This window comes from Anticarsia gemmatalis, chromosome 8, assembly GCF_050436995.1.
Source record: "Anticarsia gemmatalis isolate Benzon Research Colony breed Stoneville strain chromosome 8, ilAntGemm2 primary, whole genome shotgun sequence".
Lineage (NCBI taxonomy): Eukaryota > Metazoa > Arthropoda > Insecta > Lepidoptera > Erebidae > Anticarsia > Anticarsia gemmatalis.
Genome location: NC_134752.1, coordinates 11,926,646 through 11,944,485, shown reverse-complemented (window position 1 = coordinate 11,944,485; position 17,840 = coordinate 11,926,646). Strand labels below are relative to the sequence as shown.

The following is a 17,840-nucleotide window of genomic DNA, read 5'->3' as shown; positions in this document are numbered from 1 at the left end:
TAGTATAATTTATTCATACATTTATTAGCATCGCACATAAATTGTCATACAAAATCCAACTTCAATATTTTTTAACAAAATCATCTAAAATGCAAAAACTCAAATACAAATAACAACACAATCTATAACATAACGCATTAAATCACCAAAAATAACATTTTAAAGAATCAATAACAGCCGACTCGTAAGCGTGGCCGTAGCGGGCCTCAGTTGTCTGGGCGCCGTAGCGCGGTGCACACGCCTCTACGCGTCCGCTACGACGTAACCGCGTAGCACGTGCCGACAACACGATACAAAAGTGCTCCCGGCTAAAATGTGATACAAAGTACACTTGTGCAAAAAATTGCTCAATTTATTTTTTCTTTTTACTTAAAGTGTTGTGACTAAAATGTGTTTCAAAATGGAGTGGACTTTGATGCTGTTGGTGTGTCTTTTCTACACGGCAGCCGGTAACCCTGCAAAAATGGGTCAGTACTAGTTAATAATTTAGTTTCTGCGCGGTTAGCTTATTGCATAGATTGGCAGTTTGACGGTTAGAACAAAGGAAGGAGTTGGGCGGCTTATAAATTATGGTTGTGATGTTTGTTGGCAATGTATTCTATGTTACAGTTGATTTTGTAATAAGATTAAGTACAAGTCGGAGTTGAATGGAGTTGTTTGTAACTGTGGTTCTTATTCATAAGTGTTTCCCATTTATGTAACAATATTATTTTGGTACGTGGTTTGAAATTACTAAACATTACTGTAGAGTATTTATAACACGATATTAACAGACTTCATTGGATCCTGTATTTTAGTGACATTTTTGAATCATAATTTTGCAAGATTGTGTTTATTTATATTTAAAACAGCAGGTATTAATTTGTCCTATATAACGATAGCATTATCAAGCAGCTATTATGGCCTTTGTTAGCAGTCAGTATTAATAAAAGTTATTCCATAATATGTTATTTAAATCCTGTCCTCCAGGACAATAATTTGTAACTTCGGTTATAGTTTGTGTCAGCAGTAATTCGACTCCCACGCTACTGGTCGAGGGTTCAGACCCAAACACAGCAATGACTTTTGAAAGTTAGATTACAAATAATTATTGCTTTATTCAACTTTGAAGGGAAACGTTATGAGGAAGCCTTGCATTAACAACAGTTTCTGAAGGAATGCAAAGTCCACACCACAATTGCATATTGAGGGAGAATCCAGGGTTACATCTGCTTTATTCGGGGAGGTCACCAATATTAAATAGCGGGTCTGTTATCAAAAAAACATTAGAATTAAGATCTGGAAATTTTTATTCATATAATATTTGATAACTTTGTGACAATAATTAGATCCATAATGTTATAAGTAACGAACGAAAGAATATAACAATATTTTTTTTCTTATCTAAATTGTTGTCAGAATTTTCTTCAAATCGTTCCTCTCTAAGTTCAGGTGAGCGTGTTAATCTTTTTACCTCCGTCTAGTTTCCAGCCTTCTCGGAAACCTCAGAAATAGTTGAGGTATGTCTGTGACTTGTCTCCTAAAAGATTAGTCTGGATTTATAAAGAATTGTAGGAATTTCATAAAAATAAGTGTCATCTTTGTAAAAGGAATACCTACGTAGAAATACGTAAATCCTTGCTAAAATCAAAAAGAAATCAACAGTAACTCTGTACGTATTTGAGTAATTTTGATCACATTATATGTGACATATTTTGTACAAAGATAGTTTGAGATCAGAAAATATGATAGTATTTATCTATATCTAGGAAATCCCAAGGGAACGAGAATTGTATAGATAATAATCCATGTAACTATAGGCTACGTAGACGGAGTTGCGGGTGAGAGCTAGTTACGTATTAAATTTACGGGTCATGATAATAAATCCATGTTGTTTTCCTCGATTATTAGCTTTTTAGTTACAAACTTCTTCTCAATTAGTTCAATAATTCAGTCGTATTTTTCTCACAGTCATTTTTCTTTTGTGTAGTATTAAGAGTTAAATTGCTGTAATTCAGAACATCCACAGTGAAATAGGATATTTCCATTTAAATATTAGACACTAAAATTACAAACTACACACAGAATTGACCACTTCTTCATACACTCTACACTTTATTTACACTACAAATGACACACACGTCTCACAAATTCTTTATACACTGCCCATACACTTTGTTGAGTTGTAAAGTCAATCGAGTTCGTGGCATTATCCACACGTGATCGGCTGTCGTGTCGCTAACCACTTATCAGTTAGCGCATTAACGATGTCATGTGGATGCCCGGTACTTGCAGAGTGTTCAGTTTATACGTGTATAACATTATGTTACTTTATAGCAATTTTTATGTTATTACATAAAAATTGCTATAAAGTAACATCATGTTATACACACAATTTATCTCAAGATTATTTGAGGTGTATTTTTGAAATAGTTGTGATTTTTATAATCACATTAACGCCGTGGGATTCTAGGTATTGTTCAGGCAGTCCTGTTAACCATACTAGCTATTATACTCAAAGTATAAATAAATCATAATGTATACATATAATTAGAATCCAAATCCTCTCACGAACACAAACCCTGTCTCATCCTCAAACTATTAAATTGCACAAAATAAGTGCAATTTAATTTATTAAGGACAAAAGAAATCACTCAAACCCTATTATTCTCCTGTAACAAACATTTCTCATACGATATTCATTTGATATTCGATTTTTCTAAAGAGGTCAACATGACATTGCATTTACAACCCAGGAACCTTTCAGACTTTATTCTAAAATTATCAAATCAATAAAAAAACGTAGAGAATACATTAATAGAATTAGCAACATTCATATTCTCATATGAGAGTAAACAGTCCACAGTGCGGCCGTCGCCCCCCTACCGTGTATTATTATTACATCCTGTGGCTCCCCCTAGCTCACATTTATAGTAATCACGACTGTGTTGTCCCATTTTCGATTAGTGAATTGAAAGGGAGGCGTGATTTACCGGTTTGATTTTTGATTTCAAAATCAATTAATATTTCATTTCTTAATGGTACCTTACTAGTTTTCCGCTCTCAATTTTGTCTGTGTGAAAATTCAACCACTGAGGAATTTTCAAAATCCTGTCTTAGTTCTCCTCAACACCTTCTAACGAATCTTCATACCAAATTACCATACTTTCTTTGCTCAGTAGTTTTGGCTGTGCATTGTCCAAAAGTCAGTCATTCAGTAACGGAAGAGTCTCTTAATTTATGGTCTGTGAGAGCAGTTTTATAACAACAACAATAATTTAAAGCGTCATTTTAATTTGAGTGCTGTTTCAGCATTCGGTCGTAAGTCTCAGCAGCAGTTAGTCAAGTAAATGAAATCAAAAATCCCCAGCGAAATGAAGGCGTAAAGTTATGTAGAAAAGAAATGCTCAAAAGAATTCATAAAAACAAGAGAGCAATGTCCTTCCAAAGCCTTCGTAATAAAGTTTTCTTTTTCTCAGAATTTATTAATTTCATAACCTTGAGTTATTTGCGGTGTTATTTATTTGGAAAATTGAAATGTTTCTCAGAAAACTATGTTCACGAAAATTAAATATGTAATTAATTAAAAGTCCTCGACTTAAATAAGTAGAAAAGTAATTATTCTCCACTAACTTAAATAAAACGTTTTATTCGCACCTATTTATTTAAACGGCGAAATATATTACAGAAACGATTTACTGCACCACTTTGTAGAAATAGCCGAATTCACCTCGCACACCCGCATGAATTACTGCAGCGTCGTTATCGCCGTACATAACATACGACATACACTGCGCTCCTATTTAGACCACCTCTAGAAGCACACAGAACATAAACTGCAATGTACAAGTATTTGTCAGTTATATCGTGCCATTTGCACTGTAGACAGTGCATCGTCTCGAGGGAGCCGTCGGATCTACGATGTCGTTCAAGCTTCGAATTTCGAGTTCAAATTGTGAATTGCTCACATTTATTGAATGTAGAACGTGATGTTTGAATTAGGAAGTTTTGTTCCACCATTTTTGTTTGTGTAAAATGTTTGTTCGAGTTTGTGTCAACTTGGTTTGACGATCAATAGGAATTTGAAACTGTTTTGTCTTTGTTTAGAGCACCTGTGAGCCTCAAGTACTTGTAACAGATGTAAAGTTACGTTTGTTGTTCTTTTCTAGATTTAGACGTTAATTATACATTTATTTTTTTTACTCTTAGTCTGATTCTCTATTGTACTCCGTTAAAATATTAATTTATACTCCATTGAAATATAAAAGTATTCTCTATGTTGTACTGCCGTTGACGTGATTTCTAAAAACAGTTTTTTTTAAGAAATGAATGAAATCTATAATCGGCACTGCGGGGTGCTAAAATCAAGGCTTTAGTTCCACTTCATTCAAAAGGCCTTACACCAACAGAAGCGCAGCATTTGGTTGCATTTATTAATTTATAATAAATGGAATTTACACAATCTCTGTTACCTACAAAACCATCAATTTTCAAGCTTTCTTTCAAATAATCTCTCCCTTTATCATTTCTCATAAGTGCCACAATTTTACAGCACCCTTACAAAGGAGTCCTGACTTTGAAAAACATTTTGGCATCCACCCAGAATCGAAGGCATGACATCTTGCCACTTTATCTGATATTGCACTAGATTCACATCGACGTTTCTCAGCGAACTTTAGCAAAAAGTGCAATGTACTAGACTGACGTAAATTTTCATACAGTTATAAGATATAAATTATATTACTATTGTACATAAAATAAGATTTGTGAAATAAGTTTGACTTTTCTCTTGAAATTTTATTAGTAGATTTGTAATAAAATGGATCTTAAGTTATATTTGTTTAGCTTCTTATTGGAAAGAAAGGCAGATGTTTTTTTTTAAAAAGTCTCCTACGTTGATCAAACTAACGTTTGAATATTTGCGTCCCTTCAAGAAATCTAAGGAATGCATAATTTCCTTACGATGTATTATTCCGTTTTCTAAAAAACTGATAATATACAATACATACATACGTACATAAAATTACTACATTTTCCATAGGGGCAGATGTCAAAGAACGCCAGTGAGTTTATCATTTTTACGAATTAAAAATGCCCTAGGTTTGAATCCTCGATGATATGGGACGCGATATATTAAGTACCACCCATTAGCACTATAAATAATAATATGTAGTCTTAGGTACACCATTACAAAAATATGTAACAAAAGAGTCCATATATTTCAGTGCAGTGTTATTTATTCTAGACTTTTCCACTCCTTTCACAAATGCAGAAACCTGAGTAAATAGCGAGTTATGAATAAGTGAAGGAAACATGTTACCTAGTTTGTACACAAAGATTAATGGTGCGACGTTTTGCGCTGTTTTAATCTTTTAACTCGTGTAGCCGGTGAATAACACTAGTAAGATTGAAATTATGACTAAGTGGAATGTATCTGTGTAGGGATTAAATAGTTTTTTAGTTCAGTAGTGAAACTTATAGTAAATTATATTATTATAGCACAATCGTTATGTATTTAGGTTTGGTGGAGTTTATTTGATTGTAGAAACAATACATTAAACGACTTCTAATAAATTGTACAAGTGTTTTCAATTCGTCATCGAGTCTATTACTGCTACCGTGGCGCAGTGGTTTAGATCACCACGCCGATACCATTGCGTCGGGAGGTCGTGAGTTTCATTCCCACACGGAGCAATTATTTGTGCGATCCACAAATAATTGTTTCGGGTCTGGTTGTGCTTTGTGTTCGTTGTTTGTATGTTTGTGAAAGTTCCCACGACACAAGAGGCATTCTTAATGAGGGAGATGTCTTTTTTTTAAAAAGAGTTTTAGTTCAAAATCATTTTTATTTTTTTTAAGCTCCAGCCTTATGTATAAGTAATGGTATATACCTTTGAAGAACCCAGAAAGTTGTTGAAGACGATATGTGGAAAATCAATGTCACTAGATCAATACATAACCAGGCTTACAAAATTATGCATGGTGTTGGTAAGCCAGCCAATAGAATACCGAAAGTCAGTTCATTAAACGCTCAAACAATACATAGAAATCATTTAAAAAAATCAAAGTTGTCCCAATATAATTTCAACTCTATCCCAATTTGCTACTAAAACAAATAAAATAAAAAACACAGTCGTTCTAGATTTCATAAAATTAGTTTGTAGATAACAATGAGCTAACAGATCTTTATCTTTTATCCATTCAACGTCTGAATGTTGAAGCCAACAATTGAGATTTTTTCTTTCAAACCTGAGACATTCCATTTACAGTTTTTCACTCGAGGGAATCAGTGTCAGGAACTAAAAAAGGTTTTTGTTCAACGTGTTATAAGATATCGTGGGTCTGTTTGGTAAAACTGTAGGATAGTATGTTTGGAGTTAGTTTATATTATAGTGTAGTATTTAATTTGGTATTTCTGTAGATAATGATGTTTGGTGAAACTAGTTTCTAATTAGTAAACTAGTTGCAAACTTATGTTAATTCTAGTATTTGTCGAAAAATTACAGCGATTTATTTAACAATGATGTGTTTTTTTGGAGATTAAGATTGTATGGTTATTACTTAATGCGTCAATTTGTTAATTCGTTTTATACTATTTTCTTTTGAACACAAAACAACCAACAACAACCAACCACAAAACCTAGTATTTTTCAGGTATAATTAACTAGAAGAAGAAAATACCGTACCGTACAGTCAAAATCAAATCAAATAACTTATTTGCTGAAATATGGTGTACATAGATGTCCGAAAATAAAAGAGCGTATATTCTGCCACATGTATATGCCACATACAAAATCTATTTAGATTGCAGTCCTATAAAAACTTCTTCAAAGCAACAGCAATATCCAAATACCAATAACGAAATCTTTCACAAAACAGGATTAGCCGAATCCCAACTAGAAACTAGAAACTATCTAGGTTTTTCAATAAACCCATCGGTTTCAATCAAACAGTTTTCAATTAAATTTCAACTAGTTGCGAGTCCAAACACGTGTTGTTTGTACAAATATTTTTCGATTTAGAATGTGTAGAACAAATTAATTCCCTAGAAAGATGTATTTGATTGGATTCTATTACAATACGGGTATTTTGTTTATGTTTCGATATTGGTTTTACTAACGAATTGTTTGATTGTGTTTTCTAACTTAAATAGTTTTCTAGACTTGTTTTATTATGAAATTGATCTTTGTGGCGACTTCGAAAGTAGGTCGTAAAATAGAATAGCTTTTTTGTATGAAATATAAACACATTAAAAGCCCCTGCTTTTAATGTGTTAAGTAACTTGCCTAGTATGTCCCTACATACTAGGCAAGTTACTTAAGTTTCAGTGTAGGTAAGGAGTAGTCAGATATTTGAATTTATTATTTTTTATTATAGGTCGGTACAAATAACTTTCACCGAACGTAAATAAATATTTTCTTGCAGACATTATTGCAGTGCTCAATTCGTATAACGGTGCAGGCTTAAAACATATTTTAACTATAATAGGACGTATATGGATCAAATCTAATTTTCAACATATCTTCAACAACTTATCTTAAAAACGTAACCCTTCATTTCAGCCAAATCTCTCAAACTTCAAACACCAATTTCATCAAACCTAACTCGTAATCCTAAACAGTAACAAACCCAGTGTTAACACATAACAGTACTGCAGCCTTTCACGCGACAAGCTAACAAATAAGTTAAAGGAACTAACGCTATAAATCTCTCACAACTACTCGGTAAGGACTGTGTTGTACCGCGAACTATAGAAAATGTACAAAATACAGCAGCAATTTATTGATTGTTTATTATATTTTGGATTACATTTTACTTTGGATTATTGATTGTTGTTTGTTAAAATTCTGAAAAAAGATGAGTCGCTTTATAATACATAGATCATGAAACAATATCTAGCATCGTTCGCGTAGACGTATTTTCAGAAATAAGAATGATTTAGAGCGTTAATTTTTGCTATTAACCATCTGTGTGCAAAATTTAATCTAAATCCATTCTTTATTTATTTCATGAATGCAAAAGTCAGCTAATTATAGCTACTTGCCAAGAGGCAATACAGGAAGAAATATTATAAACTTATTGTACTCTAGATAGATTTTGCGATAAACTGTAACGGACATCCATACATTGAGCAACAATCTTTCACGGATATAAAACTACTACGACAGCTAGTTCCATTATGTGTTCGTGGTTTGCATTTTGGCGTATAGGTTAAGAGCTTGCACCACTGCAGCCTTTAACACGTCAAGCTAACAAATAACTTAGAGGAATGTGCTATAAATCTCTCTGTAAGGTCTGTGTTGCACCGCACAAGATGTAAATCATCGCGTCGCAATTATAGCTGCACTCACTAATGGTTTACTCGTAAATCTAGGGTTAAGCTCTGCGTTTGTTCGTGTATTAAGTGTTATGATATATAGTTAGAAAGTTCATACTTATATTAATAAGAGGCTCTAAGGTTTGGCTTTGGTCCCACACACGCCTTCCAAAAGTCTATAATTACTAATGTTACTTTGATGATAATAATATTTGATGCAATATTATAACGTGTAATGTTAAAAACTACAATAATTTGAGATTATCTCTGTCAAATTAAATCTAAATACGAAAATATTTAATTATAAGTCCATTAAAAATATTCCTTTTTCATCTCAATTAGGTTAGTAGTAAATAAATATAAATAGTTTCAAATCAAAACAAAACCAGCATTATTACTTATAGTAAATTGTTCAACAAGAGTTATATACATAAAGACGACAAAGGGTTTAATAATACACATTATAAATAGCGGTAGGTACATCAGAAAGCAATAAACATCCTCTTTATATTAATACATCAGTCGCCAACCCACTATATCTACTACCTACTCCTACGCAGTGAAATAAATAATGTATTATCAAAAGAGTTATTTATGTACAAATCTGTATAAAAATATGATACAATAATGTGAAGATATATATTTATGTGCTTACATATATGTAATATCAAGCCTTTTTCCCATAGGGGTAGACAGAGACCAAAAAACGCCACTTGATACGGTCCTTACAAACTCCTTTTGCCTCACTCACATCCATACATCTTGTCGTACAGGACCGCCGGTTACGCACCTGACCTTTTTTGAAGACTAAATAATTAATTTTTCTTCACCAAATTATAAAGAATTTAGTGCAATTATCTAAAGCCTAAGTCTCGGTGCTCAATGTCACTATTAGCAAGTGAAAGGATCCTTCGAAATCATTACAAGCGCGAAATGTTGGAAACTATGACATGCTGCATCATTCTTATGGATGCCAAGGAGTCCGTTTGCATGCCAAGAGATAGACAAACAAACATATCATAATGCACGATTTTAAGGTCTCGCAATTTATACATTGGGTCGTCACCGCGATAAAAAACTTGAAGGTATCGATTCCTTATTTGCTATCTGCCCGCCTGCCCATGACCATAACCGGGGAAACTTGCTCAAAACAGCTTGTAAGAAATAGGGTATCGTAACCTTTAATTTGACAGTTAAACTCGTGTCAGACCACGAAATTGAAACCTCTAAACGCTACACAAGCATTTTGATCTTACGTTTCATTTTTGTCTCGACATTTCCTAGCCATAACAATATCATCACGTACTAACCGTGTTCCAAATACCGCATCATTTGCGAAGCTTCTAGAAATCCCCAGAAACATTCACATTGTACTCACCATTCGTGCACTATGATATAATAACAATAATTTTAGTAAAATGCTCGCGCTACACCGGCGACGGCCCCAAATCTTACATTAGTGCGATTGTATGGAGAAACATACGTGAATGTAGATGCTGCGGGCTCGTTTAGCTAAATAATATATAAAAGATTCCACTTGCACTGTTAAATCTGGAATAACTATATTTTTTATGATTGCGTGACCGACCTAAGGAAGTCATTCAGGCTGTCTTCAGAATACATATATGTTTTACAACTACGTCATAACATAGTGTATTAGAGATATACTATACGAGATAAATTGATCGAACCGAGCCAGAAATTAAGAGTAATACACAGTTATATTAGTCGTCCTATTTACTGTATAGTCTCATATTTTAAAGTAACACTTACACATTTTATTATAACTTGATCTTAAGCATATATTATCCCAAAAAACCAGCAAATTGATATCTTGGTCAACATTTAGCAAAAAATTTAACTCTATCTCGACGCTAAAACGTAAAATACAAAATTATACTTCTAAAGAAGAAAGAAAGAAAGAACTTCGTCCAAACAATAACATACGAATAGTTTCGTTTAGTACCGTTTTTGGTACAGCATTTAACACCAACCGAGACGTCCCGCCTCAATCTCAGTACCATACATTCCGCATGTTTGCCTTCTATTGTTTGACATCGTGAAATGTTCGCGTGTAATTTGGTATAATAACATTTGCCGACGCGGTTCTGCATAATTGAGTATGTACGTATATTATTAAAGCATTTATTTACATAATGCGTGTACATAAAGTTACTTGAGCTGGCGTGTAAGCCTGTAACATTACCTAGATAAAGATGCTGAAGATTGTCTCATATAAGACTGAGATGATATTCTAGATTTTTTGAGTCATTTGTAGTTAGTCTAAAAATTATAATAACTAGTGATATCAGTTCTCATATAGTAATGCTGTTTAGATACACTGTCTTTTCATAAAAAAATGATAATTTGCATACATAATTATGATGTCTATTACGGCAATAGAATCGCTGTTAAACCTCCAAAGAGCCAGAGAGTTTTAATTAAAGGTCTTGAAGTTTTGAAAAGTCCCAACTCGAACTTAGCAGGACTGATAGTTAAACACATTTTTTTGTGAAATTTGTCAATAATAAAATACAGAATAAAAAATCTTTTGTTGATTGCTTTTCAATAAATCGTCCATTTTCCTGTTCACTCAATGAACAATCGATGGACATAAACCAAAATTATATCCATTACACCAGAATCCTAAAATTTCTAAACATTTTGAACTGAATTACGGACCCTTTTAGCGAGAGCACTTTAAAACGAATTGGAGTGTGCATTAGCTATCCACCATTTTGTTTTATTAATGGCGCCAAAATCCTTTACAACATGACATCTTTGAAACAGATAAATTGAACAACTGTCATTGGAAATTCAATTGTTATTTGAAATGGAATCAATCTGGAACCTTCTGTCAAACGGATATAAGCTTGATCAATAACGTTTATTTTATTACGGGAGGTAGGAAAAATTGAGTTTGATATCAAATTATTTGTCTGGGTAATTTGTTTTAGAATGTCACCCCGTAAGCAGTTGAAATAGGGGATCAAGCTTTGTACGTGAATGCGTCCTTGTACAGTCCTAGTGCTAGGTAACAAAAAACTGCTCTATAGAGCTACATTTAAAACCTCTTTCCTAGGTAAACAGTTTTATAAATAGCAAATTAACGAAAATAAATTCAATGTTAACTTACAAAAATCAAATTAATAATTTCCTCTGAAAAAACAACTGATTACACAAAGAAGTAAACCCACTCCTTTTCATACTCTAATATAATACGAACCTTATCCTTCAGAAAATACGGTAGAATTTCTAAAAACTAATATTCCGAAACAATATTCAAAACAATCAGATTAGCTTATTTTTTCAAACTTTTTCTTTGTACAATTTAAGCAAATCGCGTTCTTTTTTCAAATCAGTTGACATATAACACACTCGTAGCTAGCTTCGTACACATTCTTTGAATCTCGGTAATGAGCCTGTGACTAACTTCATTCTACATTAATGATGCTATTATACGAAATGAGGGCAATTTTTACTTTTTTATTTCATTTATATGGCTCACATGTGGAAAGCCTTGGAGCTTTACAAGATTGTTTGGGACTGCTATTTGAAACAAATTACATAAATAACTGGCTGTATGTAAAGTTATTTGGGTATTGTGTACGTTGAAGAAATAACTTATTTAGAAACTATTTTCACAAAACCTTGATATTGTTGTTAGATTTATTGGATATTTATTTGAAAGTTGACAATAAAAGCGACGTAAACGGGGATCTTACGTATTTTTAAAGCGATTTCATTTTTGTTGTTGAATCTCGTGTTAGCGTGGTTCGAGTTGAAAACAGATTTATTGATTTAATATTGAAATCATTATGCTCTGTGAGTATTTTTTAAAATGAAAACTGCCAAGTAACCCAATGTAGTTATAGCCATTCTTTTTAATCGCCAATTTTTTACGTTTTACACACAATACAGATTTAAAATTAAATATTATTTAGGTACAGTTACTTAGCTATTAGAATGAAATACAAAACCTACAAAATATAAGCTCAACAATAAGACATGTTCATGCAAATATAGTCTCTAAAGCTACAATAAACAAGACTGTTAGAATGAAAATCGTATAACAAAATACATTTATGTTCATCCATTCCTTTCATCGCGGCACTTTTATTAAAATGCAAATAACACGATGTTTCAGTACATTGTATGTTTATTTACTTCTATAAAACGTTATACGATTACTTCTTTCGACATAGTAGTTTATGTTTTAAACTTTATGAATTTGACGGTGTAATGCAGTTTTCGGGGTGCTTACACATTTGGCTGTAATCTAACATGTAGCAAGCGTTCGGCGCTTTGTAGAGCTGTTCAGTCGGTGTTATCGACTACAGAAAGTTTGACATCTATAATGTACTGCAAAAATAGTTCCTGTAGCTCGCTAAAATGATTTTCGATTAGATTTTCACATTAGCTTGCCGGTTTTCTATAGTCAGTAGAGGTAGAGAATCATGCTACTAAACCAATTACCTTATGTAACAGGTAACCAATTTTTAAAGAATCGTTCCAATTGTAAAAAAAAAACGATTAGATTGCCGTAGAATAGATAATGTCAAGTGGTACGGTAAATCTGTCACCACCTCTTACCTTTTGGGGTAAAAATTACAAAATGTTGTGTCAATCACGTCATGTTATAAAAAGCCTTACGAGAATATCGAAATTATTTTATTTGCCTTTGTGTATATTTCGAAATCTGTCACCTAATATAATAAGAATAGCACTCGACGTTGGACCTGTCCAAGCGGTGCTCTATATTCTGTGACCAGTAAAAGCTCAGGTGTGTAGACACCTTTACGAACTTTATGGCAAAATGCATTCTGTTATATAGGTACTAGCTTTACGTTGTAAATTGGAAGCAAGTTTGTAGTCTTAAATTAATATTTTAACTTTATTCACAGCTTTTATGAAAACACGGAACGCAAAGAATTTGTTATTCGAAGTTGACGAATATGAAAAATATTTTTCTCTGCAATTTAACAATAGTGGTTGCGTTTTCTGATTATATTTTATATAATGACGATTTCAAGTAAAAAAAAAATATCTGGAAAAAGCATTTCTGTTATGTAAGAAGAATTAAAGTTTAATGACATGTTCGTTTTTATTAACAAGCCAAAACTTATTTAAAATCATATACTCTTCTCTTACAAATATCACCCACGTGATATTTACCAAATACGGAGTGTTTAAATAGCTGAAAAAAAATCACGCGACATTTTCCAAAAAAGCCTACTTATTTTAATAAAAGCAAAATTCTGCGAACACATCTGAAACATTTCCGTGAATATAAGGAAAACGTTTTCTATTTGATGTTATCAAGCATCAAAGCCTTGCTAACATCAATCTTGTTATTTGTCACAGTGGCAGCAGGAACAAATCAAGGGGACTGTTTATCTGTCAGGCGGTTATATTTTTCACGCGCCCTTTGCTCTGGTAGTGCGTGACCCGAGTAAGGAATTCGCGTAGATTAAGTCGGGTTCAAGAATTTTTGGGTTCGTAGGTAGAATAGTTTTTAAATATTTATAAAAATTTTCATCCAAAAGTATAGGAACTAAAATTGTGTTCGTATATTTTAATGCATTAATGGTGTTTCTAGCTTCCTCTAGGTCTTCCCATTTGTCTTTAATCAGTACCTCGGAATTTCCAAGTATACAAAGGGTGATAGTAGACTCAAACTACAATTATTTGAGTTTTGATAAAATAATTTTAATACGTAATACAACAAATAAAAAAACATAAAACTAAATTATATGACAGCTCCTCAAAAAAATCATTTCAGCAAGCATTTATATAATATTCGTTACATAAATACAATATTTTTGACAGTTACTTGTCTAACCTCAACAATTTCAGCTATTAGTATAAAAATAACAATTTTCAATACTCACATACGTTTTTAAATGTATTTGAAGGGTGTACAATTGAGCGTAAACACATAATAAAATTGGGTGTCAACAGCAAGGTGACGCGGTCAAGTGTGGTCAACGACTCTTTTGATCCTGAGCTATTCTTGCAGGGTCGACTTCCAGACGAATGACCAATTGCTATTGTATTTATAACGTGTACTCGAGGTCACTCGCGGATACTGTTGAATTAGGACCGCTTTTTATGTTTTGTTAGGATTTTTAAACGTACTTAAAGCCATTGTGGATTTTATGCTACATTTAAAAAGAAAAATAATACTTGATACTGTTTTTGAATATTGAAATTGAAGTTTTGTCACTGGGGGTCGAGACGAAAGATAGCTTTGCAATTTTTTTGTTGTTGCTCTATAACAATAGCCTGGCACTCTGCAATTGTTATGAATCGCTAACTAGAATATGAATAACTGAAAACTATGTATTTTGCGATACATCTTTTGATCTATTTTTTGTGGAGTTAGGCGCATTAAATTATGTAATTGCACAGAATTCGAACGACATAATAAATACAGTATTCTTAAAAGTTCGTGAAGATTCACGTGTGTATTTTTCTTACTTTCTCACCCCAAAACTGTTGAATGGATTTTTATGAAACTGGTCAGTGTTGTTGCTTATGCACCATTATCTGTCTGCGAGGACTTCATTTCTATAGCCTATGTGTTGGCTATAGAAATGAAGTCCTCGCGGACCAAGTCACGGCCAAAAGCTTGTGTTAAACGAAGTAAAACATTTTTCTCAAAGAAATGTCATATCTGTATTTAATCTTTGTGCCTTCCGTCAGCTAAAACCTTGTCACTCCACCGTCCGTTCCACACAGTTGTGTACTCGTCGTGAATGTTGATGTCTCCCTAATTTATTTAACTTCTCGCTATGTTTTGTACATAAGTCATTTTGACATGCACAGTGTGGTGAAAAAAGTTCGTTCGTGACGGACTTTTGTTTAATAAAATTATGACATCGCCCGTATTTCTCTTGGGATTGCAGATGTATCACACTTTGTTGAAATTGTGTCAGTTTTTGTTTTTTATAGATCTAATAAATGTCTGGTTATATTGTTGATAGTGTTTGAAATATACACTCATTTTTTGGATTACCCAAAAATACGAGAAAATTAAGAATTATTAATTATATTTAAGAGATTATGAAGTAGTCTTAGTATTTATTTTGCATAAACAAAGATAAACTATACTTCTAGATAGGATTTATATGATCTATATCCTATATCGAGCTCTTTTTTTAAATATTTTTGTTGCAATTTCCTATATGATTTGAAGCATTCAGTTAGTAATAACCAGTATTTAGAGAATTATAGTCCTTTTACAAAAAAAAAGAAACTGACAAGACTAACCTTTAATGTGAAAACAATAAACTTATCAGAAAAGGCGCACATGAAAAAATTACGCAAAAAAATACTTTGTCAATAACGAAAAATTACAATACTTCACGTAACTGCAATAACATCCCATGTCATTAACACACATAGCACTCCATTGGAGCAATCAACGAGAACACCTGGGACTGTTCGTGAGCGTATTCAATGATGATGTTAATCTAGCTAGCTTTAGCTCGCTTTCATTACGGAGCTGCAACGTAATGATATTTGCAGTCATTGGACGCGTTGATTTCCAATTACCGTTTGTGAAGCTAGACGAATTATTGAGTTTTATTTAGACTGGTGATTGTGTAACGAGGAATTCTGTGTGATACAATAAAAGTGTTTTTATAAGGTGTCAAATTAAATAACGATGAAGATAAATCACATATTAGTGATTAGCTAAGAGCTGTATATAAGAGTCTTTCTAATGAGTATTAAGGAAAATTTTAGTACATAGATCATTAAAATTATTTATTAATTATTGTCATTCCACAGAGTAGGGAATTACATGAATTTATTGCACTAATACGGAATATTTGGGTTTTGTTTTACTTCTGCAACAATCAAGTGATGATGAAAAATACCTTGGATTAAAAAATAATCATCATGCAAAGAAGTAATGTTAAATATTCAGTCTAGCCATTTGCAAAATTCGGTATAAGTAGGTAACACTTTTGCGTACAAATCAGCAGCTAGCCCTAAAAGGCACTATTCTCAAAATCAATAGAGACATTACCGCCACGTGATATATATTTATCGTGTACTCGGCACTCAGATCGAGGCGTTATTTACGACTAATAGGCCACGTCAACGATATCGCCACCAGTCTTGCGATATAACTGTATTATGTATCGACCGATATACAGACAGGATTTGGGAAAATTGGTATTTTGGTGATGATTTGTTGGCAAGGCAATTTGATTTAATACGTAGTTTGTGTCGTTTGCTCATATTTTTTTAACTTAGCTAACATACTCTGTGTATCTATCGATCTAAAATTAAGATTGTAGATTTAAGATCATTATTCTTCAGATGTACTCAGAAGAATTTGAAATCAAATAAAGCAATTTGAACAACAATCAAACCTACACCAGACAGATGTATTAATCGAAGCGTTCTCTGAACTTATTATTCACGTAGGTAGCATTAAAGTCAGTGTATACACAGAGATTTCAGTAGCTTTATAAAACCTGCTATGCTACGCAATGCTCTTTATACATCTGTTATAGGACGGAATAAATATAGGCACATAGACACTAGTTTAAGCATAACATATTGGTACATGCTTGTAGCATATTGTACATACATGAAACTGTAGCACGCGGAAGACCAAACAAAAACATATAGCACTATATTATTATGGAGGTACATATCTCGAGGCGCCCATAGCCAGTTGCGCTCACCGGTCTGTAAACGATCTGTGGGTTAAGCAACCGTTGGCGCGATCATTTCATAGATGGGTGACCGCATAGTGGTATTTGAACTAGGCGTCTCCGTGCTTCAGAGGGCACGTAAAAAGTCGGTCACGGCTGTTGCCTACTAAGGTAACAGTCGTTAAGCCACGTCAAAGGTGTTCGGGCGGCCTGAACCACTCTGACACTAGGTTGACCACTAACCATACAATAAGAAGAAGAAGTTCAAAAACGTTACAAAAATTCGTTAAAAGATTTATTCTGAACACTCTAGAGAAATACCAAGAAAATTATAATTCCGAGCATAAACAATCCTATATTTGAATGTCTGTAAATGTATCACGTTGTGTTCAATGCGAGTGTTGTGGCCGCCTCGGGAACAATAAACCGTTGGCGGAGCGACGCTAAAGGGTTCCTGCTTGATACGTTATGGAAATCATTGCGAGGGGTCATTTGAAGTATGGGATTGTATGCTGAGATGCTTGGACGGTGTTGTGGGGAATGATATGGTATAGATAGCCTTGTTATTGCGAGGGTATAGGGAGAAGCGATTTGAACAGTAAAATCAAAAATCGAACGTAATTTTCTTGATATTGTACTGAGTATTTGCTTAATTTTAATTAACTTTTCAATTTATTTGTTATAGGCGCTACTTTAGTAAGCCAAGAACTGTTTTGGCAAAATGAAAACATTATGAAAATACAAAAAAAATATCTAAACGTATTGTATTTTTATTCCGTAAATAGTGGACAACTTGTTTGTTTCTAAGCTAAAATACCACAAACTAAAGCAAACTTTGTTTATGTACGTCCATATTCTAGCTAGTTTTGTAC

At 33.1% G+C, this 17,840-nt stretch overlaps 1 protein-coding gene across 1 annotated transcript in view; it reads left to right on the top strand.

Moving 5' to 3' along the window:
• The first annotated feature begins 215 nt into the window (after positions 1-215).
• LOC142975110 (uncharacterized) overlaps positions 216-17,840 on the top strand; it is a 102,110-nt gene continuing 84,485 nt past the window's right edge. The window contains exon 1 of the mRNA XM_076117797.1: positions 216-467. Coding sequence (XP_075973912.1) covers positions 389-467 — 79 coding nt within the window. The 5' untranslated portion in view covers positions 216-388. The remainder of the gene's footprint in view (positions 468-17,840) is intronic.